The sequence below is a fragment of the Microcebus murinus genome, chromosome 29 (assembly GCF_040939455.1).
Source record: "Microcebus murinus isolate Inina chromosome 29, M.murinus_Inina_mat1.0, whole genome shotgun sequence".
Classification (NCBI taxonomy): domain Eukaryota; kingdom Metazoa; phylum Chordata; class Mammalia; order Primates; family Cheirogaleidae; genus Microcebus; species Microcebus murinus.
In genome coordinates this window covers 3,514,125-3,541,808 of record NC_134132.1, presented here as the reverse complement: position 1 = coordinate 3,541,808, position 27,684 = coordinate 3,514,125, and the positions used below count along the sequence as shown (strand labels likewise).

At 38.4% G+C, this 27,684-nt stretch overlaps 1 protein-coding gene across 1 annotated transcript in view; it reads left to right on the top strand.

Annotated features, from left to right (window-relative positions):
• The first annotated feature begins 467 nt into the window (after positions 1-467).
• The window catches only part of METAP1 (methionyl aminopeptidase 1), a 52,883-nt gene continuing 25,666 nt past the window's right edge, over positions 468-27,684 (top strand). Inside the window, exons 1-6 of the mRNA XM_012738421.3 lie at positions 468-618; positions 13,677-13,728; positions 18,656-18,768; positions 19,877-19,937; positions 23,842-23,933; positions 24,962-25,045. Of these exons, the coding sequence (XP_012593875.1) occupies positions 505-618; positions 13,677-13,728; positions 18,656-18,768; positions 19,877-19,937; positions 23,842-23,933; positions 24,962-25,045 (516 nt within the window). The 5' untranslated portion in view covers positions 468-504. The remainder of the gene's footprint in view (positions 619-13,676; positions 13,729-18,655; positions 18,769-19,876; positions 19,938-23,841; positions 23,934-24,961; positions 25,046-27,684) is intronic.

Sequence of the window (27,684 nt, the reverse complement as noted above, 5' to 3'; positions counted from 1 at the left end):
CTTGGGCACGCGGCGCGGGCAGGCTGCACTTGCTGCCAGGCGACACCGGAGGGCGCTGCGCGGGCGGAGGTCGACGCCGGCCCCGCCGGACCCCACGTGCGCGCGGTCGCGGGCGGGGCGTCGTGTGCGCGCAGGTCGCGGGGGGGGGGGGCGGAAGCGCGGGGCGGAAGCGCGGGGCGGGGCTAGGCGGGGCGAAGGCCGCGGGGCGGGGCGTCAGGTGCGCGCAGGTCGCGGGGTGGAAGCGCGGGGCGGGGCTAGGCGGGGCGCCGTGTGTGCGCAGGGCGGGGCGGGGGCGGGGCGAAGGCCGCGGGGCGGGGCGGGGCGCCGTGTGTGCGCGCACAGGGCGGGGGCGGGCGCGCAGCGTGGTCCCGGCGGCGCCGCGCCCCTCCCCCGCGCCAGTCCGCGGCGGGCCGAGCTCCTCCCCGGCGCGGCCTCCCCGCCCTGCGCGCGCGCCCCGCCCCGCCCCGCCCTCCCTCGGCGCGGCTCCTCCGGCGCGCGGGCAGCATGGCGGCCGTGGAGACGCGCGTGTGCGAGACGGCCGGCTGCAGCCGCGAGGCCAAGCTGCAGTGTCCCACCTGCATCAAGCTGGGCATCCAGGGCTCGTACTTCTGCTCGCAGGTAGGCGCGCGCCCTCGCGGCCGGCGGCGTCGGCGGACCGTCCGCGGCGCCCCCTGCCCGGCCGCGCTCCCCCCGCGGCCCGCGCCGCCCTCCCGCCCCGGGTCCCGGAGCTGGCGGGCCGGGCCGGGCTCGTTCGGGGGCGCCCCGCGGGCTCGCGTCCGCGCCGGCTCCCGTGGCGCCGTTTCCGCCGCGCGGGCCGCCAGGTGCGCGGCGCCGGGCAGGTAGCGCCGCCCACGAGGGGCAGCCGGCGTCGCGGGTCGCCGCGGGTCGCCGCGGGCCGGGCGGTCCCTCGGGGCCGGCCGCGTCGGGCGGAAGCGGCGCGCTGGGCTCCGCCGGCTGGGCCGCCGAGGGTCGCGGGGGACGCCGGCCCGGCCCGGCCCGCTTCTTTGTGTTTTTCCGCCGCGCTTGGACACTTGAGCAACTTTGGGGGTGGGGCGACGGGACCGGGGCATTTCTGCTTCTCCTTTGGCGTCCAGAATCTTTAATTTAGAGCTGTCAGCTAGCGGGCGGATCGCCGGGTCTGCTGCCGACGGCCCCGCCGGGTGCGGAGGACGGCGCGGAGGCCGCGGCGCCCGGGGTGACTTCGGCGCGGAGCAGGCCGGTGCGGGAGCGGGGTGCCCGCGCGGGTGCCCGCGCCTGGCCCGGAGCGCCGCGGTGCCGCGCCTCCACGCCCGGGGTGAGGGCGGGCGGCGAGCGCGGCTTTCTTGCGCGCCGTCCAGGCGTGTGGAGAGGGCACGAACCTCCCGCACTGAGTTGGTGGTGTCCCGAGGGAGGAGAGCGTGCGTCGAGTCAGAGGGCCTGCTCAGGGCCCTGCCTTGGCCAATTACTGTGTGGTCTTGAGTTAGTCGAGTTACTTAATCTTTCTGAGCTTCCGTGCTATGCTGTACAGGGGGAATGCTGATGGATTTCCTGGTGTAGTTCACAAGGTTCCTCTGAATTATCCAAGGAACGTGTAATGTAAGGCTTTTTATTTTTAAAGGATGCCAGTAAAATTTGTATTAGCACAATGATTACAAATAATGTAAGCATTTTCATATTAAACGTATTGAAAGGTTATGCATAAATATAAAACATATAAGTAAAGTCCTTAAGGTCGTAACACTTGTAGATAAGCTACTGTAAGAAATCTTAGCTTTGTTAAATAGGTCTTGTTGTTAGATAGTATATGATCCTTGACCTTGTTAGTATCATTTGGAAAAAGTTGCACGTGGAGAAGTGTTGCTTGATTTAAAAATAGTATTGGGACTACTCAACATGTTAAACCTGCTACAGGTTCTTTTGATTCTTTAAAATTTTCAAATTCTGATTTTGTTGAGGCCTATGTGGCACCTGGACTTAAAACAAAAAAACAGCAGTTTGCTTTTGGAAATTGTGCACCATCTGAGTTGACTAATGTGGTTTACACTGTTTCAAATTAGGTGGCAGTTTGTAATGATGAATGAGTTAATAGGTACTCAGATTTCTCTACGATTTAAAAAAGGTACCATAAAACTGTGTTCATCAAGCATAGGTGACATTCGGTAGAAAGAAGATTGAATCTCGCGGTTTGTGGATAGATGCTAGACACATTTGTGAAAACATGCACGATTTTTTCCATGTCGTAGGATTGGGGGTATTACATGTTGGATTTTGCAGGTATATTTCTGGTACTACGGTGGTACCTACAGTCAGATATATGCAGAGTAGCTCTCACAGCTCTCTTTTTCTTCATTCCTATTACCACCTCCTACGATCAATTTTTAAAATTTCTCACCAAGTCAGTTGTAGTAGTCTCTTAATTCATTCCTCTACTGTAATTCCTTATCTTGCAAACAAACACCCACAAAAAAACAACCAAACAAAACCATAAGTTATTTTTTTCCCCGTAGTCTGATTATGCTTATCCCCCCAGAAGAGTCCCATTGCTTTCAGGATTTTAGCCCCAAATTCAGGTTTACCTGAAAGGTCACGTAGCCTCTGAAATCACAGATACTCTTCCAGTCTCACTTTGAGACCTTGATCAAGTCACTGTAGCTTTTCCTAAGCCAGGTTCCACATTGCGGTTTTCCTGGCCACTTCTCTGATCATTTTCATGAGGAGTGGTCGGTCTTCTCTCTACCCCTCATGCCTATGCTTTCCAGGCTGGCTGCCCGGCTCAGGTGTCTGTGGGAACAACAGAACAAAACTGCAAGATGCCTTTCTATAACACCGTAACAGAAGTAAGCCATTCCCAGTTACTGTCACACCACCTTGTTTATTTCCTTTATAGCATACTGTAACTCTGTGATTAGCTCATTTGTTAGAAAACAAATATCTTTCAATCAGAAAGTGAATTTCATAAATGAGCTATCTTATCTTGTCCCCTGCCCTATCTTCATTTCCTAGTACTCTGCTTCCTGTGCAGGAGGTGGTTAGTAACTGACTCGTGAGCTCTTGTGACCCTCCTGCCTGGGCCTCCCAGAGTGCTATGATCACAGGCAGGAGGCACCTCACCCGAGTTACATCTAAATAAGGCCATTAATAGTACTTACCTTAGCCTACCTTGGTGGCTCAGGCCTGTCATCCTACCACTTTGGGAGGTCGAGGTGGGAGGATTGCTTGAGACTAGGAGTTGAAGACCAGCCTGAGCAACATAGGGAGGCCCTTGTCTCTACAAAAAAAGAAAAAAAAAGCAGAAAAATTAACTGGGTGTGGTGGTAGGAGTCTATAATCCCAACTACTCAGGAGGTTGAGGCAGAAGGATGAGCCCAGGAGTTTGAGGCTGCAGTGACCTATAATCACGCCACTGCATTCCAGCCTGGGTGACAGGGAGACCCTATCTCAAAAATAGATAGATAGAACCCATCTCAGGGTTTTGAGGAAGACTAAATGCACTTAGTACATTAGTAAACTAAATAAGCATTAGCTCTTTTTATTGTTATACTGTGTTTTATATTTGAGAAAGTAGAACTATTTTTACCTCAGATGCTTAATTTTAAAGAAAAGTTTTGGTTCTTTCAAGGAGTAAAACCCGTTTTACTTGAAAATCGAGCTTACCAGGAGTTCCTGATGTTCAATTGTATTTCTTGGTAGAAGTGTCCCTTCTTATTTAATATTTTGTGTATGTCTTATCTTCAGTTGTGTGTAAGAGGTTTTTGAGGATGGAGGCAGCGCTTTACTCATTTTGATATTTTCTCAAGTGCCTTGGGCACAGTAGGCACTCATTTCACTAAATGAAAGAGGAGAGATCAGTGGGCCTGAGATGGAAAGCAAAGAAACTCTCCACTTACATTATCCTCTGTGAAGGCTGAGTAGTGTACTGTATTATGGATGTGCTGTCATTTATTTATATTCACTTACGGTTGAATTTAGTTTTTCAATTTTTTTTTTTGCCTCTGATAACAGTGAGTAGCATAAGGCGTTTGTTATCTTGTCCTGTGTTCAACGATCAGCTGGGAAGCGCCTGAGTGATGTGCAGCCGTTTATGTTTGTGGGTATAACAGCTTAAAAGGTAGTCAGCTAGTGAGTGGAAGGAGAGCTGGGTCTGACTCTTTGCTCCTGTGTCCGAGGACACCTCATTTGTAAGAGAGGGCGAGTGGGGCGTTCTCTCCGTGGTGGAGGGGAAGGTGAGTAAGAGCATGCAAACTGCCTCGCACAGTTTGCAGTAAATGGTTTTACTGTGCTTATAGTCTTATATGTAGTACAATTAAAATGAGCTCTAAGGAAGATTTAAAATTGTTTGAGGAGAAATATTGTTTATAATCATTTTGGACAAATTCTCGTAACAGGTTCTTTCAGAGAAGCGGTGGCAAGGTAACGGGGTTGAATCTCCAGGAAGAAAATCTGGTTGAGCATCTTGTTAGGTTGGAGTTGGAAGGTGAGGAAGGAGTGGCCATTCTGATACACAGCTGGGAAATGAGTCCTGCCCTCTGAAACTGTTTCTCCTTCAGTAACAAAGTTCCTGAAGTGTTTCTGGAATTCATCTTCATCAATGGAGATATTGTGGTTTATTTATAAATTTTTATTTATCAATGTGAGAACTTTCTTTAAATTCCTCACATTAGACCACCCTTAGATATAATTAACTTAGCCATAAGTTAATTGAGTTTGGGTACAAATGTAGTTTCTTATAAACAAAAGGATAGGATGAAGGTATAGAGGGGTTATGATTCTTTTTACAACAAAAATAATTAAACTAATTTGTTTATCATAGAAAAATAGGAAATAGAGTGGAAAACAGTTACCCAAGATAATCCCTGTGAAACTTTTGGTGTATATTCTTATGAACATATTTCCATATGCTTTTTACATTTTTTAAATTTTTTTATTCAGTGTTTTTGTAGAGACAGGTTCTTGTGGTGTTGTCAAGACTAGTCTCCAGCTCTTGGCCTCAAGGAGTCCTCCCACTTGGGACTCCAAAAATGCTGGGATTACAGGTGTGAGCCACCATGCCTACCCATGCATATTTGCATATTCTTGCGTGCATGTATGTGCATCTACATGTATATTTTTTTACAAACATGGCACCATAATATATTTACTCTTAGAGAATTTTCCTACACTTATGTTTTAACTAGTATATTGGGAGTCTCGTGTCATAACTACATTTATATTGTCCTTGACTATTGTGGATGTACTGCCATTTATTTATGTACTTATGGTTGAATTTAGTTTCTTTTCAATTTTTTAGCTGCTCTTTTAATTTTTAGCTGCTCTTTTAGCTGCTCTTCAGTACATGTTCCTGGAAATTTAAATCATGTTGACTTACTCAGGAACACAGAATAATAATAGTTCTGGTACATGAATCCAGAATGAAACCATCCCAAGCTTATTCTGCATCCTTGTTCAGAACAGTTCTCACAGTGTAGTAGGGTGGGTCATTGTTGGTTCTAGGGCCGTCTGGGTGACGGTGGGATTTTGTTATGAATTATACTTGCGCTGCAGTAGAACTTGTAATGAAAAACAAGCATTATTTGGTAGGTAATCAAAAGTTACACATCTTAACTTGGATTACCTTTTTGGAAATTGAAGGGCTATAGGAAATAAATGTGATCTTATACTGTTCACCTATTTTGTGGATTGGAAAAGTTCTGGTTAGTTTTTTTTAGGTGAGTCAGATTTGGCATATTTGCAAAATTTTTAGTTGTGTCTTAGTAAATTTCATAGGGGTGACAGACATAGTGCATAGCTTAGCACATACCCACCTCTAGTTGTTAGGAGGGAAAGCAGTGGCATGTTAACTGCTTGTATGTTACTATAATAGCAAACCCTCTTAGATGGATATATATAGAAAGGAATACTTTATAAAGCAACAATTGGGCTTCCCTTTGTATTAAACTTTTAATGTAATGGAATATAAATATAGTTATAGCCTTTTCTGCTTGATCCTGAACCTCTCCTTTACCTCACAGTGTTAACCTGAAGCATTCTTTTATTCGTGTTTAGGCAGGTGCTGCTCCCAGCTCAACAATTGAAAGTGTCTTTATTTTCATTTCTTTGGTTAGTATCAGTCATCCGGCTTTGAATGAAGATCAATCCAAACCACTCAATAAGCCAGGCCTGCCTTCCTCAATGTGTATTTGGCAGCAGTAGTTGAACTCAGGAGAGGGCCCGGGAAACTTACCCCCCACATCGTAAGTTCTTTCCTGTTTTCGTCTTTAGTAGCCTGTCTTATTGCAAGACTCAGAAGAGGCTTCTTCCTGATATACCAGAGCTGTGCCATGTCTATTGGAAAGCAGTCCTAAAAACCCTGTCAGTTGGGGTCTGCTGTCTGCTAGTGTGGCATGAATCTGGGTTATAGGCTCAAGCTCTAAAGAGTGGTTAGGGGATGGGTGTGGTGGCTCATGTCTGTAATCCCACTTTGGGAGGCTGAGGTGGGAGGCCCTTGAGGCCAGGAGTTTGAGACCATCCTGGGCAACATAGCGAGACCCCGTCTCTAAAAAAAAAAAAAAAGAGTGGTTAGAGTATAAATGATAAGTGAAATTACTTTAGCAATTTATAAAATAATTAAGTGGGAGGCAACAGTGACTTCTTCATGTTGTGTGACCCTATGTTTAAGGATTCTGCCTTGATTTAATTGCAACAGAGCAACCCTTTACATCAGATTCTGAAGATAAACCCTGTTTTATTCATCAATTACGAGTTTAAGTCATTCAGTAAAAATAGGTAAAAGCAAGTGCCATTGGGTTTTAGACATGACATGAATTTTTTTTCCTGAATGAAGATTTATTTTATTACTGATTATTTTGGCAGCTGGTAATAAGGATGAGTTTAACTGAATACTGATAACTTTGCACTGTTCACTACTAAACAAATGATAGGGAAAAATGTAAAAGCAGTTATTATATGAATAATTGAGTATTGTGTTAGAATTGAGCTTTTAAGGGCTATAAAGTCGGGATCTATACATGTATTTTTTTCCTAAATTGTTTTTGATGTTGAATAGAATAGAAAACTATTAGTAAATCATCCATAGCATCTAAAGAAACATGATACAGTAAATGCCTGCCATCTAACTTATTAAAAAGAACTTTACCAGGAAAATAAGTGAAATCAAAAGGCTGCTTTGTGTCCATCTCCAAAGAGGTACTCCATATCCTGAATTTTGTGTTTATCATTCATTTGCTTTTCTGTATGTTTGATTCCTTGAATATTGCTTAATGTTAATGTTTTTGAGATTTTTTGTAAATGAAATCCCTACACATATTCTTCTTCAACATGCTTTTTTGACAGTAGTTCTTGAGTTTCATTCACATTGCATATCGATAGCTCTAGTTCGTTCATTTTCATTTTCGTTGTTAGGTGGTATTCCAGTCAATTAATGTGTCATGATTTATTCTGTTAATGGAAGTTTGAATTGTTCCAGGTTTTTCTATCATAAACAGTGCTGCCCTAAACATTTTTGTCCTTAACTCTTGGTGCCTGTGCGTAAGAGTTTCTCTTGTATACACCTAGGGTGAGACTTCTGGGTTATAGGATGTGTTCAGCTTCACTTTGATGATACCAATTTGTTTTTAAAAGTGATTGTACTATACTCCCATCATCAGAAGTGTATATTGTTTCATATTCTGACTAGGACTTGGTATTAACAGACTTTTTAAGTTCTGCCAATCTAGTGTTACTTATGAATAGTGTTCACTGGACTATTTTCATATAGGTAAACTTGTTAAAATTTAAAAAGGTTTAATTCTCCTCAAGGGGCTTATGTTGTACTTGTACTGACCAGAAGTACTGGGAAAAAAGAGATAAATGACAAGGTGGTGCTAGTAAAAGTTACAGACAAGGAGTTATTTTTCTTCCTCAAATTTTTTATAACTCATGTTGAGAGTTTCCCTAGCTTTTATTGTGAAAAATTTCAAACAAATAGAAAAGTTGAAAGTAGGATAGTATAACTAATTGCAGGATATTCACCACCTAAATTAACATTTGACTCTGTTTTATTTACATGTGCTTGTGTGTGTATTGAGTGTGTATTTGTTGAAACGTTTGAGAATAAGTCAACTGCATATGTTAAATAAGACACCACATATATTAAATATTCAGCATGCATCTTCTTATGACAAGGGTATTCTTCTTTCTTAACTATAATGCCATTACTAGACCTAAGAAAATTAACAAGAATTCCCTAATGTCATCTAATGGGCCAATCTTACTCAAATTTGTCTATTATACCCCAAATATCTTTTATAAAAGCTTGTTTATTTTGCTTTTTGGTTTTGGAATCAGGGTCTTATCAAAGCTCACATAGAGTATTTGGTTGTTATGTCTCTTAGTCTCTTTTAATTAAAAAAAAAATTTTTTTTTTTTTTTTTTTTTTGAGACAGAGTCTCACTCTGTTGCCTGGGCTAGAGTGCCGTGGCATCAGCCTCGCTTACAGCAACCTCAGACTTCTGGGCTCAAGCAATTTTTCTGTCTCAGCCTCCCAAGTAGCTGGGACTACAGGCATGCGCCACCATGCCTGGCTAATTTTTTCTATATATATTTTTTGTCGTTCAATTAATTTCTTTCTATTTGTAGTAGAGACTGGGTCTCGTTCTTCTCCGGCTGGTTTCGAACTCCTGACCTTGAGCTGTCCTCCTGCCTCTGCCTTTCAGAGTGCTAGGGTTATAGGCGTGAGCCACCACTCCTGGCCTCCTTTACGCTTTCTCTGTCTCAGATCTGGATTCAGTTTTGTTTCTAAGCAGTCCTGGCCTCCAGTAGGAATGTCTTTAGACATCTACATCTGGATGCTAGGTATGCTTCTTCCTGCTGGAGTATCCTTGCCTCTGGAGGGGGTAGTGACATCTTCAAGGACTTTTGCTGATGTGGAGGATACAAATAAAACAGCCAAAGGCAGTTTTTCAAGACAGCGCATTAAATAGGTGAAAAATGATATCAGTGAAGACAGGCTCTGAAAGTCCTCTTGAAATAGATAAGTTAAGAAGGGATATTGATAAGCATAAAGTGTAAATGAAATAAATGGGGAGGTCAATAAAAAGGTGTGTATTGAGGTGAAGGCTAGGACATTCTCTCCAGGGAAAGGATGTATTTGTGGAAGTAGGAGCAAGCTGAGGCATGTGTGTAGTAGCAAGTAGATTAGCTTTACTTGGGTGAAGAATCCAAGTGCAGAAATATAAGGAAATGAAATTACTGTTAGTAGGGATAGAGGCCTTGCTGCTCAATTGAGTATATTTTTTTAAAAATGTAAATATATCCTTTTTTGTTATAAAAAGCAGCATATGATCTTTGCAGGTTTTTAAAACAGAAGTGTATAAAGTAAAAACTATCATAGTCCTGATATGCTAAAAGGATCTGAATAGTTTAGTTTCTGATTTTTCCAGATTTTTATATATGTTTTATATAGAGCTGCAGTCCCCAACTCCTGGTCTGTGGCCTGTTGGGAACTGAGCCGTGTATCACTGCCTGAGACTGCACCTCGCCCCCAGCCCTGAGGCAGAATTGTTTTCCGTGAAACTTAGAAATTGGGCAAAGCTTCGTTTGTATTGTATTTATAGCCCTGCCCCCCATCCCTCTCAGGTCCATGGAAAAATTGTCTTCCATGAAACTGGTCCCTAGTGCCCAAAAGGTTGGGGACTGCTGATACAGAGGATGAGAGTATGGATGCTGTCTCAGAAGGGCCTGCATTCAAAACCTGCATTTATTTGCCTTTAATAAACTGTGTTTTCTGGACATATTAATTAATTTGTGCCTTAGTTTTCTCACCTATAAAATGAGATATCTGTAATAATAGTACCTACTTCTTTGGGTGCTTGGTATACAGTAAGCTCTTAACTGTTAGCTGCTGTTTTTATTCTTTCACAGCAGAAGTAGGATCATTGCTCTGCATTGTATACAGCTATACAGTTTTGTAATTTGCCTTTTTTTTTAATGTGTCTTTTTAAAAAATTGTGAAAAGCATATCAACTTTACCATCTTAACCATTTTGAAGTGTACAGTTCAGTAGTGTTAAGTATATTGATATTGTTTGAGAAACAGATCTCCAGAACTTTATCCTGCAGAGCCAAAACTGCCTGTTAAACAGCAGCCCCTCTTAGTCCCCTTCCCTAATCCCTTGTAACCATTTTGCTTTCTACTCTTATGAATTCGGCTGCTTTAGATACCTTACACAAGTGAAATTGTACAGTCTTTGTACTTCTGTGACTGGCTCATTGCACTGAATATAATGTTCTCAAGTTTCCTTTGTGTTGTAGTGTGTGACAGGAATTCCTTCCTTCTTAAAGTATTTAATTTTATGTATTAATACTTGTAGGATAGTTTGAAATAGGAAGAGATTAGAGAGGTTCAGGATAGGGAGACATTTGGTAAAGGTGTTGTAGTTTGGCAAGGCAGTGGGGCCTAAAATGAGGTGGGAATTGTAAATATTAGTTAGATAAGATTAAAGTAGGAAATGACTTCTAGCAGTGAAACTCGAACACAGTGCTCTTAGCTCTGGTGGTACCTTTTCACTCTCCATTGATTTTGCAGTCTTGGAAATAAATAAGAATTACCTAGGTAACCAATCCCCAGAAATTCTGATTTAATTTGAGGTGGGGAATAGCATGGGTATTTATTTTTAAAGAAGAACTTTCCAGATGATTTCAGTGAGTATCTAAGATGAAGAACCACACTGTCCCATATTAACTTCTAAAACTAGTAGAAGCCTGTTGGTGCTGAAGAAAAAGTGTTTTCTTAGGGGTGAAAACTGAAGTTTTACCTACATGTTTTAATAGATAATAGATAGTGCTTGGGTGTTATTAAGTAGGTGGAAAATAGTGAGACAAAGGACTCTCAAATGAGTAATGAATAAGTACATGTGACCTCTGTTAGTCTTGGGGATGAGGTGTGGTGAGAACACTTTTTGGGGCAAGTGGCATTTGGAATAGATCTAATGGAATAATGGCTAATGCTTCTGAGTCGCTGCTGTAAAGGTGTCAGGGTCAGATAGACCAGGGAAGAGACTAAGGGAAGAGGGTTGGGAAATGTGGTGTTAGTCTGGGGAACTCTTAAGTCTGGTTTAGTTAGGCCATTGGTACATTGGTCACTCAGTGTTTTGAGTGGCCTTCACTTGGTAATAAATAGGAGGAAGAAAAAGAAAGGTTTAGGAAAGGAGTGCTGTTCAGACTTATCGAGTTGTTAGGAAGTGTGGGAATGTTTCTGACATCATCAGTGATTTGAAGACCATGACCTGGTCACCTCATGGCCTCAGCAAGGAAGAGAAAGGTGGGTGTTCTTACAGAGGTGAGGGGTGTTTATTGTGCATATTTTGGTTACCCATATCTACTTTATGCTCCCATATCTTGAAATATAATCTTTCAGCTAATTAAGCTGCTTTGTGAGCTGGTTCTCCAGTTTATTTAATGAGAATAATCCTGTGAGCCCTCTTATTAAAAAGCTGAGTTTGACATAAGTTTCCTAAACCAAATATAAAGCATTTTGAAATCCTCTGAGGAACATACAAGGCTATTTGAGTAGCTACTTTTCAGTGGGTGTGCAGAATTTCAAAATGTTAGTTAGTGATGGCTATGTAGGGGGCAAGGGAAAACTTCCCTTCCACCCTCAGAAGGTTTTTAGTAAACTCAGCAAAAGGCAGATTAACAGGAGAGGTGGCATGCACGTTTATTAGTGTGTGTGTGGGAGGATCCCAGAGTGACTGAGCAGTGTCCTGAAGGGGCTGCAGATACTTGTATACCCTACTAGGAGAAAGGGAACACACATTTACTATTGTCTAGTTCTGTAGGTCAGAAGTCTGACCGAGTTCTGAGCAAGAATCAGGTGTTGAGAGGTCTGTGCTCCTCTCTGGATGGAGGGGAGAAGCCACTGCCTCGTCCTTGTCACGTTTGAGAGGCTGCCCACGTTCCTTGGCTTGTGGCCAGCTCACTCCATCTGTAACCACTTTGGGACCAGCGGCGACTGTAGCCGACAGCCACAGATGAACGTGCACAGTGACTTTAGTCAAATTTTCTAATCTTTCATTTATCAAAATAAAATTGTGAACATTTAAAAATAACGTAATGAAAACATATATGTATATATTACCTAGTCTGATTGACATGACAGGTAAAACTGCCTGTAAAGTAAAGCAAGCTTTCAGTGCCTTCAAGCTTTCCTCGTCACACAAGAGCAAAACGGACGTGTCGTCAACGCACAGCACAAGCCACCGTGTGGGCTGTGAGTGCGGCTGCGGGCCAGGTGTCCCGGCCGGTGAGCGTCGCACCAAAGTGGTTAAGGCCAGCATCTCTCTGACCTTGTTTCTGTCCTGACATCATTCTCTGACTCATTCTTCTGCTCCCTCTTCCACCATTCAAGGACCCATGTTTTTACGTGGGCCCACCTCACAGTCAGCTGAGAAGCAGCCTCAAACCCCCTTTGCCATGTGACCTATTCGCAGATTCCACGGGTTCTTTCTAAGGATGAGGACGTGGACATCTTTGAGAGGCTGCTGTTCTGCCTGCTGCGCTTTCCATCCTCCATAGAAGACTCAGCTCAGTTTTAGCTTCAAAACTGAAAAAATCTTTAATGTTGTGGATACCTTTATACGTTTGAAGTTTGTCCAGGTTGCAGATTGTAGCAGGAAGGAATTGGATTTCCTTGACTTCACTGTTGCAGGCTGTGGAGGATACAAGGAGGGAAACGGGAACGTGGTGAGGATCCTGCCTCAGGAGGTGGAAACTGACCCTTCAGAGGCCCCTGGGCAAACCTGTAGGAACCCAGCTTTAGTGTCGCTGGTGCAATGTGGTTTGATTGCTACATAATCCTGGGGATCTTTTTCCCTGCTTTCTTCTTAGCTTTTCTCTTGTCCATGTCTTATTTTATGTCTAGAAAGATAAAACATTTGTAGGAATTTGTAGGTTTTCTTAATATTTTTAAAGGATTTATTTGAGTAACTTTGAACTGTTCAAAGAAGAGATTATATAAATCAAAGCATAAATAAGACCTATGTTCAGTTGAATTATTTTTCTTATTTATTATCTGAGTTCTTTACTTGACCTCGGTTTATTACTTGAATTCATTTTCCCTGTTTACTTCTTAGTAGTGTCTGAAATGTTACACGAACGTATTTTCCGAAATGAAAGGTCGTCTTTTTAGCTATTCATTCTGAGCAGTCAGGTACTCCCTGAAACCCTACCATGTGCCAAGCACTCTGGCTCTGGGCGAATGTGGTAAACGTCATATAGTCCTTCCCCCACCCAGCTTTAGGGCTGTCGGCATGTGGTGCACATAGCAGCTGCTCAGATGGATGATAGGATTTAGTGTGTGTATGACTGATTGGGAATCTACCGCAAAAATGTTCTTTGTGTTTTTTCCAGTGTATGATTGATTAATTGGGTATGGCTCTTTTCAAATACTTAAATAATTTGGTGACATAAAATTGAAATATAACTATACTGTTTAACATATAGGGTTCTTGGTTATTTGGAATAAAGTTTAGATTAATGACTTTTTGAAGTGAAATTTTGAATAGGCCTAATTTCTTAAGCTTTTCCTAAATATTTAATTTGCACAGTAACAGATTTTGGTTTTTGCAAATAAAGTTTCCAGTAACTTTTTCTTATATACAAGATTTCTTAAAATGTTTCTAATTAAGGAAGGCCTGACATTCATTTTCTTTTTTGTTCTTTTAGGAATGTTTTAAGGGAAGTTGGGCTACTCACAAGTTACTACATAAGAAAGCAAGTAAGTGAAATCACATGTTTTTATATCATTTGTCTTAGATGTAGCTTTTGTGCCAAAAAAAAGAATTCTTCAAGTTCTGAAAGTGTGTGTGTGAATGTTCTGAAAGTATAATCCTGAAACCTAGAATTATGTATTTTAATTGTCTGTGATATATAATCATATAAATAAAATGTGGTTAATCTTGCATCACATATTTAACATGAACACGTACGTAGTTGTTGGAATAGGTGGATCTTGCTTGAGCAATACCTAGTCTTGCCCTTATCTTTTGCACCCTCTTATCTTTGCTAGAAGTGGTTGGGTAGTGTAGGCTGGGGACCCGCGAGTTCCTTGGTTTCCTTTAACCAGATCCCTTTTGCTTTTGTTTAGTTTCAATTTATATTGCTTTTTCTACTCAAAATTATATGACTTTGGTTTTTGGTGTTTTAATGTTATTACCTACAATCTAATCTTTAATTTTCTTTTTTGAGGTTATTGTGTGTGACATCACCAAGTAAAACTTTTGGCTGCTGCTTAGCTATATTGCTGTCAGTCACACCTATGTAGCTGTGATTCAAATAGCCTTTCCTGCTCCACCTAATTTGTCCGATAAATTCATGTCATTTGTGTGGCTTGTTTAAGTCAGCTTTGAAATTGCCAAGGGCTCTCTGTTCTTATAGCATTGCCGTCCTGATGGATGAAGGCTTGACAGACACAGCACATGGCTCTTAGTGTAATGCTTGATCTTGGTATCTTGTATTCATCTACTTGTGTATTTTTTAGCATTAGCTGATTTAATGAAGTTTTATAGATTGTTTTTACCAAAACAAATCTAATTGAGGTCAGCCAAACCACCATTTGAAAGAAAAGGAAATAAAAATTTTAAAAAGATATATTTCCTGTGGTTGTGTAAAGTGATATCTACATTTAATTGAAGTGCGAGGCTGCGGTGGGAGGAAATGTGGTTAGGGAGGAAAAGTGATGTGAATAAGTGTAAGTTTATCACAGCATAAAAGACAGGATTTATTGATTTTGATTTGTTGCCTCAAATCAAAGTGTACAGATAGGTTCAAATAACATTTGACTTTATTGACTCTCACATTACACACTGCATTTATAATGTTTTAGGCATTTTGCAGAGTGCTTTGAGCCATTAGCATTTTATACTCAGGAAGGTAAAACATCGGGAAGTACAAGGGTTGAGGTTAAACAGTATGTTAGTCAAAGAGCTTAGAATGGCTCTTTACCTCAGGTTTGCTAACTCACCGAAGTGTCCTGTCTCTTTAATACTTGATATCTAAGGGCAGAGCTCTTTCATTGTGACCTCCACCGCCAGGGAATTAAAGAGCAGGTGTTTCCTATGTAAAAAGAACATAATTATTACAACACTGGACTTAGGCTATTTGGATTTTACTTATACCTCTAGTGCCTCTTGTAGATGGTGCCTCTTGGATATTTTGGGGTGATTTTCTTCAGTGGGTGAGCCTGATGTTCTGAATCCCTATGGGCTGTGTTGGGGAGAGAGAGCTGGCCAGCCCTGTATTTTTCACACCCTAATAAAGTGACCCGGTTGTGGGTGGCAGTCCTAGAGGAGTGGGTGGTGTGGGGAAGGGTGATCTCCAGAGCTAGGAAGAAAGAATCTGGGGAAAGACACTGGGGAAAGGAATGCTGGGCTAGCAGAGAACCCCCGGGTATCTTAGAAGTTAGAATTTTTTTTATCCCAAGAAACAATAGTGAGATGACATCTAGCAAGCCGTTCTTGTCATGAATTGATACATTGAGGCTTTTTCAAGTGTAATGTGTACTAATCTCTGATAAGAATGCCTGATTTACATCAGTGTTCATGTGGGATATTGGTCTGTAATTTGCTTTTTTTTTTTTTTTTCTTAACCAAGGATGGTCATTGTAGTGTAATTTGCTTTTAATATCATTGACTGGTTATGGTATTGGAGCAATTCTGGTCGCATGAAATAAAATAAGAAAGATTTCCTCTTCTATTTTCTGGAAGAGATTGTGTGGCAGTGGTGTTATTTCTTACTTAATTGTTTGGTAGAATTCACCAGTGACACATCTGGATCTGGAGTTTTCTAGATTGAAGAAGCTTAATATTTTGTGCAGCGTGAGTTAAATTTTCAAGTGTGAGTTAAATAAATGACTCAAGGGCAGAATTTATTTTTTATGTGTCATAATAACGAAGACCAGTCAGACTGTAAATCCCTTAATTAAAATTAAAAGCACATATGCTGATTCTTGGTTAGAGTGTACTTAAGTAGCGTTTACTTTTAGTCTGATCTGTATAAGTTGTAGTACTTTACATCTCTAGACTATATTATTTCTACGCTTTTTTATTTATCGCTGACATATTAAGTGTGTTTCTTTGTCTCTCATTTTCCTGAAGTAAAAGGTGGAAGAATTTGATAGCTATCTTTTGAATAGCCAAAAATACGATAAAATCTCCATTTAATATAAGAACTCAAAGAATACTTTATGTTCTACTCCGCTATCCCTCCACATGAATGTGCTTGAAAATGTTATGTAATATGTCAGCACTGGCTCCACCAAGCTTTGTGACCATGGATTGCTCCAAGCCTCTCCTCCAGAATGCTGAAATCATAGGTTTGTTGTGAGGATTAAATAAGCAACTCCATGTAAAGTGCTTAGCATGTGGACCAGGCATAGAAAGTGCTCAGCAACTATTAACATCTTTGGAAGAATTGAATTAGAATTGTGATTAGAAAATCCTGTCCCAGGCAGAGCTTAGACAGGTGCAGTTATTGTGCATCAGCTGACTAGAGGAGGCAGCCTGCATAGAACCTTTTGAAGAATAAAGCCTGGGTGTGTCCTGTACTTTGGGCCAGACCTTGCGTGTATCAGGTGCTCATTGACACAGCCTGCAGCTTACCTGGGCCTCTATTGCATTGTGATATTTGAAAGCTTATGGGTGAGTATTTACACTGACCTGTGCTTTCACAGCCTTTTCAAAAAGACCAGTTATTATGAAATTTATCTACCAACTTCAGCTCAGTTCAGATTAGATGATTTATGTGTCTAGCACTTAAGGCTCAGATCAAATTGATCCTAAAATGTAACCTAACTTACTTTTTAAGTGTATATTTCCACAAGTAAATTATATCTAGAGATTAGAAAAGAACTTGCCATATTTCAACCATGTCAGGATAGCTTTTGAGCTATTTTAGAATACTTGTCTATTTTCCATTCTCTTTTGAATATAGATTGTGGACAGGTAGAAATTCAGATCATTATTAGGAAGCCTTGAAAGATTTTGTACCCTTTCCTGCTCCCTTCCCCAGCAGTGTGTTAAAGCAAAAAGCTTGCATCTTGATTGCTATTCTGTCCTCGGTTTTAGGAGAAAATTATCCTTGAGGTTCATGTTTCAGACAAAATCACTTAATGCAATTCATAGCTGACGCAGGCTCAGGTGGCCTCCATTTCAAACTCTTTTCTGTTATGTTTGACCCTAGTGGTGATGAATGGAGTCCATTTTTGTCCTGTGATGAGAAACAGTTTTCCTATTAATGTTAAAATTCATAGTGGCTTTCTTGAACTCCAGAGGGGAGAAAGATATTTAAACTTCAGTAGCATACCTTCTCTTCTATTCCTCTCCTATATGTAATAGTATACATGTATTCTCCTCCAAAGTAATGTGAATGGATTTTCTGTCTCTTTGCGTTCTTGTCAGTTGTACCTCGGGGCTTTTCCATCCAAAGTTGGCCACATGCTCTGAGGAGGGAGCACTGGATTGGGAACTGGCATTCTTGTAACACTGCCCATTGCCTCAGTTTCCTCTTCTGTAAGATAAGGAAGTTAGCTTAGATTGTCATTAAGAGTCTCTGTAGCTTAACATTATATGATTGCATCTGCTTTCTCTCATTTTGTATCTTAAATACATTGTTTAAGGAGGCAGTTTTGTTTTCCTCATTCACTTCTAAAATTAGTTTGAAGTCTGACTTTTAAAACCTATATCTCAGCAGTATTCCTAGATCAGGAAAATAAAACCTATGATAACACGACAGTAATCAGGAAAAGATCTGTATGCATTGGGAGGTGTCTAGGGCAATACTTGGTCTGGGAGCGACTTGAATTCCTGCTATTTAAAGTCTTAAGTTAATACTTTAATTTTAGTGAAAGTTAGTACTTTGTGGATAAGAAATGTGTTCAGTGTGCTGGCATCAGACACCATAGAGGATCTGTTCTGTGAGCATAGGATTCTTAGGTGCATTTTAGTAAAATAACATATATTAATAACTAAAATGAATGTGTATGTGTGATTATTAATTTCCCTACTGAGTATTCAGTAACTTTCAACAGATTATTTCCTCCCCTCGTCTTTGCATTTTTCCTGCCTCCTTCTATCACCCCTTTCTGAAAAGAGGCAAATGCTGCTCATAATTGAAATAATGACTTGAAAGCCATTCATCAGCTAGGTGGATAAGAATTATTTTTTATTTTAAATTTCTTTTGGGATTACTTAGGATCTGTTTTTCTAGTAAGAATACAATTGGTTTGTAACATCTGATCTCAGTTGGGAAGGTTTTGCTAGGGCTTATATTTCATATTTTAAAATGGGCTTATAAGCTGACACTGTAGCGAGAATGCATTTAGCATTTACTTGAGAAAAGCAGTCTGTGAGCTGTTCCTGTTTGATATTATATAAAAACACAGAATATGTTTAGACAGAGTATGTTTAGATATGTTTTTCTTCCAAGACACTTAGATCTAAAAGGAGCTACAAACATTGTGAATATGGCAGTAAATTAATAGCTTTGGTGATTTATGTTAGAGGGCAAGTTTGCTGGATTTTTGTGCCTGGGGTCTTGGGCTTGGATTTAACTCAGGTTAGTTAAAGTATCCTGCTGCTCAGTAGCTTGACCACTGAAACATTCCTTTCTCTCCCTCTCCCTCTCCCATCTATCCATCTGTCTCACAGAAGATGAAAAGGCAAAGAGAGAAGTGTCTTCCTGGACGGTAGAAGGTGATATTAACACTGACCCGTGGGCGGGTTATCGGTATACTGGTAAACTCAGACCGCATTATCCCCTGGTGAGTAAATAAGGTAATAAGAATTTAACAGTACAATTTTCAGTTCCCTAAAAATGATACTTGTAAATTATATAATTAGGATTAAGTTTGCAAAGGAACTTGCATTCTGGCTCTTCAGTTCTTATGGTGTATTATTTGGGAGCTTATAGGAATAACTGGCAATCATGGAAGAATTGGAAAAAATTTTAAATGAAAGACTAAAACTTTTTTAATTTTTAAAAAGTATAGGGTAAGGTGGAATAGCTATTTTGTGACCATCATGATGGTGGTGTATACAGTTGTTTCTTGGTACACCCCTACCCAGTCCCCCACCCCTGTGCGGAAACTAAAATCTAATGATGCTCAAGTTCCTTAAGGTCAGCCTTGGTACCACCAGTTGTGCATCTGTGGATTCTGCATCAGTGGACTCAGCCAACTGTAGATAAGTATTTTCCATCCACAGTTGATGGAATCCAGGGTGCAGAACCTGCAGATACGGAGGACTGAATGTGTTACACTTCTCTAAAGTTTTTTTATTGCGATGTATTTCTACCTTGATTTAGATAGGGCTTTTCTGCACTTTTTTCCCTTCCTATGTTCTTGGCAGATGGAAGTCTCAGTTTTAACTTAGGTATTCACTCAAGTTGAAATCTATTTGTCATCCTTAAATATTTAAATTCTCTTTATTGATGATTTTCTTTTAACAAAGGGAATATATTTTGAATTTTAAAAATTTGGAAAAATATAAAAAACATAGTCTCCTTAATCCTACCTTCCAGAGGTAATAACTAGGAACATGTTGGTATATAGTTACTTTGAGACATTTTATTGTGTTAGCTTGCCAGTTTGGAACAACATGGACAGCTTGTAGTCTGTATCTACTACTCTTAAATCCTTGGTGGCCTTGACCACTTTCCCTTTCATTAAATATCCTAAGAAAGGGTTGGCATTAACACTAAGAGAGCTTAATATTAGTGAAATAGATATCTTAATAGATAAATTGTCATTTAAAACTTTTTTCATTCAAAAACTTCTGAATGAACTTTTTTAGTGTTTTTTTCCTCAATTTTTCTCATTAATTCATTCATTCTAGTAAATCAGTTTTGACTAGCCTCTTTGATGTTTTCAGATGCCAACAAGGCCAGTGCCAAGTTATATTCAAAGACCAGATTATGCTGATCATCCCTTAGGTAAGTTCTGCTATTCTGATTCTTCATTTTTCCATTTGTGGCTTGATGATTATTGCAAAAGGAAGGATTGCTTTTCTTATAGAAATCTTTTAGTGGTGAACTTCTAATAAATGTAAACTTTGTGTTTTCAAGCGTGTCTGAACATTTAAGGGAATTAAAAATTCTTTCCCCTCATCAGAAATCTACCCAGTTCTGAAAATATTGTTTATGTAGCTGTTAAGCACTGCATTAAAAAATAATACTGTATTTGTGTTGTTACATCAACTTCCAGATTTAAAACAGTTTTGATTTTTAACATGTCCTCCTACTATCTAAACATCATCTGTTTAGATAAAAGTAGGTTATAAAAGCCTGAGTAAATGCCTACCTAAAGACTTTGGACTATAACAGTAGTAGAAATAGTAATAATGGTAGTGATAATGATAGTGTGATGATGGTGATTCTGTAACAGTAACTGGTATTTGTTTTTGCTTAAAAGTGCCTATGTGTCAGGCACTGTGCTAAGTTCTTTGCCATGTGTTTACTCCATTTAACACTTTTAACACTCCTGAGGTAGGTTCTTTTGTCTTATCCATTTTATAGATGATAATAGTGAGACATCCAGAGAAGATAGGTGATTTGCAAACCACGTCAATGGAGTAGTCTCTGACCTTAGGGCTTGTACACATAATTCAAATTAGACTATCTGAAATTACTGATTTTACTGTCAAAAATGGTTGAGTATCAGCAGTTTCATGGGGTTTAATTCAGGAAGCTAGGCTACCTTTGCTTTGTCTAAGAAGTGGAGAGCTTTATTAAGTTCTTATGGGTATAATTAAAAAATTTAGTTAAACGCCACTATTACAGGTAAATTGAAGGAAAAGACAATCTGAATGATAGAAGACTCTTAAGGGTGTATAATATTATTACTCTATTTAATATTCTTAAGTATGATATTGTATTTTTTAAAAATCTACATAAACAAGGTAAATTCTAATAGAATAAAGTGTTACGCAGTGAAAAGTTAATCCTCCTCCTCAGAGGTAACCACTACTCTACCAGTTTCTTGTAGAACTTTAAAGAGCTATTCTAGTATGTAAACACATTAGAGTGCCACCTCCCCTCCACCCCCCCCCCCCGCATTTATAACACTAAGAGAACAAACTATACACACCTTGCTGTGTTCTCTTAATATGTCTTGGAAATATTCCGTATAAGCCCATATAAAACAAACGCTTTCTTTTTAGTGACTGAAGTATTTCATTGTGTAGATGTATCATAATTTATTAAACTAGACGCCTACTAATGGATGTTTAGATCCAGGTTTTTGCTTCTACCAGTTTGCAGTAACTGTTTTTGTATTTACATCTTTATCTGTGTGTGAGAGTATTTTTGTAGGTTAATAACTTTAAGTAAAATAGGTGAATCAAAAGATAACATACATTTTTGATTTTTAGAGTTACTACAGATTTCAGTGATTTTTGCCAATTGTTACTTCCATTAAAAACATATGACAATCTCTTTTCTCCTGTATTTGTCCAAACATAGTGTGTTATCAAGCTTTATGATCTTTGCTAATCTGAAAGATGAAAAATGGTGTTTTGCTGTTATTTTAATTTGCATTTTAAAATTATGGTTAAGGTTGAGCATCCTTATATATGTTAAAAGTCATTTGTGGTTTTTTTTCCCTTTTGAATTGCTATTCATATCCTTCACCTTTTTTTCTCCTGTTAGGTTACTAATTTTTCCCATATTAATTTGTAAATGTTCTTTCTATATTAAGGAAAATGATCCTTTGATGTATGTGTTAAAAATGTTTTTTCCCAATTGACCATTTATGTTTTGTTATTATAAAAATTTATCAGTGTTTTCTTTTTAAGGTGTGTACGGTTTTATGACTTAGAAGAATGTTTCTGGTTTAAGAAGTTATAAAATTATTTTCCTGTGTTCTTTTTCATTATTTTTATGGGTTCAGTCTTTCTGTGTATATGATAAAAATTTGTGATCTAGCTGAAGCTTATGTATTGGGAGTTAAATAGGGATGCCACTTAATTTTTTTCTTAGAAGAATACCTGATTATCACATCACTGGTTATTTAAAAAATCAATCTTTTCCTTGTGATTCAAAATGCAACCTATGTCATTATGTTACATTCTCATATTTCTTTGGGTTTAGTTTTGGATTCTGTTCTGTTTCATTAGCCCATTTGTCTAATCATGTGCCATTGCCAAACTATTATAGCTATACAATGTTTTAATATTTGGTAGGCCTTGTTTGCCCCCACCTTTCCTCTTTTTCAGAATTTTCCTGGCTATTCTTGCATGTTTGTTTTTCCATGTGAAATTTAGAATCAGCTTGTCTGGGTACCAAAATTTTCCTGTTGGCATTTTTTATTGGGATAGTATTAAATTTATAGATTAATTTTGGAAGAATTGGCACCTTTACAATATTGAGTCTTCCTATCCAAGAACAGGGTATGTTTTTCTATCTTATTTAAGTCTCTTTTTATGTCTTTAAGTAGTGGTCTTAGCTTTTCTTCATATATGTCTTTTATTGTTAAGTTTATTCCTGAGTACCTTCTTTTTAGTTATTTTTGTGATTAGTATCTTCTGTATTTTTTAGCTCATTATATGTATATGAGAAAGTTATTTATTTTGTTATATTTGCCTTATAATCTGCTGACTTGCTGAATTCTTCTAGTTTTTTACCAGATGATTCTTTTGTTCTAGGGGTGTATAACCATACCTGAAATTGATAAGAATTTTGTCTTTTCCTTTTTAATTTTATACATCTTATTTCTTTCTCTTATTTAATTGCATGTGCTAGTAGTATTGCCAGAACATTGTTAAATAATAGGGCTGATAGTGGACATTCTGTGATGTTGGTTCTTGGTTTGAGATTTGTATTAATATTTATCATCTTAAGGTGGTAGCTGGTCATGTTATCAGTATTATCTTTCTTTTTCGATGATTGTTTATTTGTTTTTCCTTCCTTAAGGAAGGAAGGATTTATGACTGTCATGAGTTAGATAAATAGATTTGCTGATATCGAACTATTCCTGCCTTCTTGGTATGAATTTCACTTAACTCATGGTGTATTATGTGTTTATTGGATTCTGTTTGTTAATATTTCATTTGGCCATTACTACTTACAAACAGGATTAGTTGGTGAGTCTGTTATTTTTGTAAGATTTTGAAATAATTACTATACTGGCTTTATTACTTTTAAATTCGTGTAAAATTTGAATTAACAAATTTTATTAGTGAAGGTTATTAGGGTAGTATTTTTTAAACTTTTTTTTACTATGACCTAGAGTGAGAAATGGATTTTATAACATGATCTTCATATGTGCATGTATATATAAATTAACAAACTTTTCACAGCAGCACTTATTCTATATATGATACAGTCTATTGTTTTCTATTTCATTTATTTACTTTTTGAAAAACGTTATAGTTATAGCCCACCAGAAGGTCACAAACTGCAGTTCAAAGGACATTGACTTAGGTTTCTGTTTCAAAAAATAGTATAATTGACTAATCATTTGTTGCTGTAAAGTTGCTTCATGACATGATGACTGTGAAAGCAATTTGTCAGTTATATGGTACTGTTCAAATATGATTTATTTACTAAACTTATTAGCATATTGCCTGGCATATAATAAGTAGTCCATAAATATTGACTAATTTCTAATAGATCTGAAATTTGTTCTTTAGAATTTTTTCTCCAATTTGTTTAGCACATTTTCTTTTCATGTTGAAAATATTTTAAAAATAATCTAACCTGGATCCTACTAGATTATGAAATAACCATTGTGTGAAACAGTGAGACTTGACTATTATTATGTCATCAGGGATATAATTATGCTAATAAATACACCTTTCCATTCTAATTTTTAGTTTTACTTACCAATTTTCTATTCCAGGAATGTCTGAATCTGAACAGGCTCTTAAAGGTACTTCGCAAATTAAATTACTCTCATCTGAAGATATAGAAGGGATGAGACTTGTATGTAGGGTAAGAGCTTTCCCCCCCCATGGAGTAGTACTTGTTCAAGTAGTACTTAGTGATTTGCTGATTGATAAAAGTATTAAATGTTACATTGTAAGACTATGTATGACTAGCCATACTTATTTTTCATTCAACTATTTTTAGAATATAATTTTAGCCAATAGTTCATTAATACTTAAATAGCCTCTTTGAAAATTAATTTGGTAGGTAATATATATTTAGATGACGATCATTTTCTTTTAGCCCTTGTATTTTATTTTTTTTAAGAACCAGGCTTTTATGATACTTTGTCATTTTTTTCCTCAAATTGTCATAACATAGGACAAAGTTTAAGGTTTATAGAGATAACACTAAAGGTCCTGTTGTGAAGTACCTATAATATATGGTAGTAGTGGTTGTACTTTAACAGATGAACTCATGAATTTCTATTTTTCTAAAGAAAAATAATTGATATATTGATACTCTTCATTTAGATGTGATTTTTAAGATTTTTATGCAGTGCTTTAAAAGTGATTTGATATTTATTTTCTTTTTTTAAATTTTTTATTTTAGCGTATTATGGGGGTACAAGTGTTAAGGTTACTTATATTGCCTATGCCCTCCTCCCCCTTTGATATTTACTTTCTTTGGTCATGTAGAAAATTTTATATTACTTTCACTTATTTGATCTGGTTCTTTGAGGATATTCATTCACTTATTCTTTTATTTCCTCCCACCCTACCCCATTATAGAAATGTGAAGACTCAGTGTCCACAATTGATTGTTGTTTAGATTGCTGAGGATGTACATTTTCATATAGAAATCAGTTAAGCTTACTTATTAAGCTATTTGTTAGTTAGCTAATTATTATATAAAATTTATATAATTATATTTATGTATTTATATATTATATAGTTTATATATCTTATAAAATTATAATCTTCAAGGAAGAGTCATTTTACTAATCTCCCACAAAATCTAAGACAGTCCAGAAGGTACACATTTCTGTTTGTATTTCATTTCTTTTGAATATATTAAGTATTCCTTTTTTACAGCTTGCTAGAGAAGTTTTGGATATTGCTGCTGGGATGATTAAACCAGGTGTAACTACTGAAGAAATAGATCATGCTGTACACTTAGTAAGAACTTCACTTTTTTACTTTGAAAAAAAATTTCATGTTATTAATGTTTTAGATTGCAAAATTAAGGAAATTTAAGAATGTCTCAAGTAACCTGATTGAGCTAACTTGAATGTAAGTTTTTGCTTTGTTTCAACCATGGAAAACATTCAGTAGTCTTTATTCTCATCTTTAAGTATCTGTAATAGTAAGGTCTGAGGTGAGCTTGAAACAGCTTTGTTCTGAAAGCTCACATTTTATAAGCATTTCATTTCAGCTTTTGTAAGATAAATTTTATCAGTGCTTTAATTAAATCATGCCACTACATACATTAAATATTCTGAAATAAAAGACTGTGACTTCTGAAGCTAGATTAGTAGAAAGAAATATTCCCTTTCATATCCACTGTAACAGGGTAATAAATAGTCTAGATAAATATTTATAATAAATGTGATATGTGTTTTTTTAAAATATAAAGATTGCTTGTCCATCAAAGAGAAACCATAAGACTTTAGTACATGAGGGCACACATAGGAACAGATTGTTCACAAAAGAAGAATGACTAGTCAACACAACACATGGATAATGGACCAGACTTGTTCTGGCAATCCAACAAATGCAAATTATAAAGACCTAGTAAATTAGTAAGTATTTTTAAAGATGTTTATGTCCTGGTACTGGTAATCTTTTGCTTGGTGGTGGTATTGTAAATTGGGGCAATCCTTTTGAAAGAATTTGACAGTGTGTCTTGAGCTATGGAAATGTTTATACATTTTTTTATTCAGAATTTTATAAATCCTGATTTGGAGATATTGTTCCATATGTTAGTATAAATGCAGAGCTTGCAGTAATAGTATTTTGAGTGCTTTCTGGGAGCCAGGTACTATTTTAAGTGCTTTTTTAGTCTTTTAAGTGCTTTTTTAGTCTAGTGCTTTAGTCATTTAGTCTCCCTAATGACTTCTAGAGGGAGGTCCTGTTATCTCTATTTTGTAGATAAGGAAACCGAGGAAGAAAGAGATTAAATTCTCCAAAGTTGGACAACTTGTAAGTGATGGAGTTGGCACTTTCAATCAAGATAGTCTGATTCTATATGCTCTCAGCTATTCTTTGTACTACTATAAGAAGTATAGAAGTTTCCCCCTAAATAAGGGAAAAGCCACAGGATGTGTAGTTATTTTTTTGTATTTTTTTTTTATTTTAGCGTATTATGGGGGTACACGTATTAAGGTTACATATATTGCCCATGTCCCCTCTCCCCCCTCGAGTAAGAGCTTTCAAGCGTGTCCATCCCCCAAACGTTGCACATCTTACTCTTTGTGGTTGTATATACCCATCCCCCCTCCCCTCCCACCTGCCCGACACCCGATAAATGTTATTCCTATATGTCCACTTAGGTGTTGATCCGTTAATACCAGTTTCCTGGTGAGTACATGTGGTGCTTGTTTTTCTATCCTTGAGATACTTCACTTAGTAGAATGGGCTCCAGCTCTATCCAGGAATATACAAGAGGTGCTATATCACCATTGTTTCTTATAGCTGAATAGTACTCCATGGTATACATATACCACATTTTATTAATCCACTCATGAATTGATGGGCACTTGGGTTGTTTCCACAGCTTTGCAATTTTGAATTGTGCTGCTGTAAACATTCGAGTGAAGGTGTCTTTTTCATAAAGTGACGTTTGATCGTTTGGGTAGATGCCCAGTAGTGGAATTGTTGGATCAAATGATAGATCTACTTGTATCACTTTGAGGTATCTCCATATTGCTTTCCAGAGAGGTTGAACTAGTTTGCAGTCCCACCAGCAGTGTAGGAGTGTTCCTCTCTCTCCTCATCCATCTCAGCATTTATTGTTTGGGGACTTTTTGATAAAGGCCATTCTCGCTGGAGTTAAGTGATATCTCATTGTGGTTTTGATTTACATTTCCCTGATGATTAGAGATGTTGAGCATTTTTTCATGTTTGTTGGCCATTATTCTGTCTTCTTTTGAAAAGTTTCTGTTCATGTCCTTTGTCCATTTTTTAATGGGGTTGTTTGATTTTTTCTTGCTGATTTTCCTGAGCTCTAAATGGATTCTAGTTATCAGGCCTTTATTGAATGTGTGGTTTGCGAATATTTTCTCCCATTCTGTGGGTTGTCTGCTCTATTGACAGTTTCTTTGGCTGTGCAGAAGCTTTTTAATTTGATCAGGTCCCATTTGTTTATTTTTGTTGCTGTTGTGATTGCTTTTGGGGTCTTCTTGATAAATTCTTTGCCTATAGGCCAGTGTCTAGAAGAGTATTTCCAACGTTTTCCTCTAGAATTCTAATAGTTTCACATCTAAGGTTAAAGTCTTTTACCCAGCCTGAGTTGATTTTTGTGAGAGGTGAAAGGTGCGGGTCTTTTTTCAGTCTTCTACATGTGGCTATCCAGTTTTCCCAGCACCATTTATTGAATAAGGATTCTTTTCCCCAGTGTATGTTTTTGTCTGCTTTGTCAAAGATTAGTTGGCTATATGATGATGGTCTTATATCTCGGTTCTCTGTTCTGGTCCACTGGTGAATGTCCCTGTTCTTATGCCAGTACCAAGGTATTGCCTTGTAGTATAGTTTGAGGTCTGGTAAATTGATACCTCCCATTTTGTTTTTATTGCCTAGGATTGCTTTTGCTATACGGG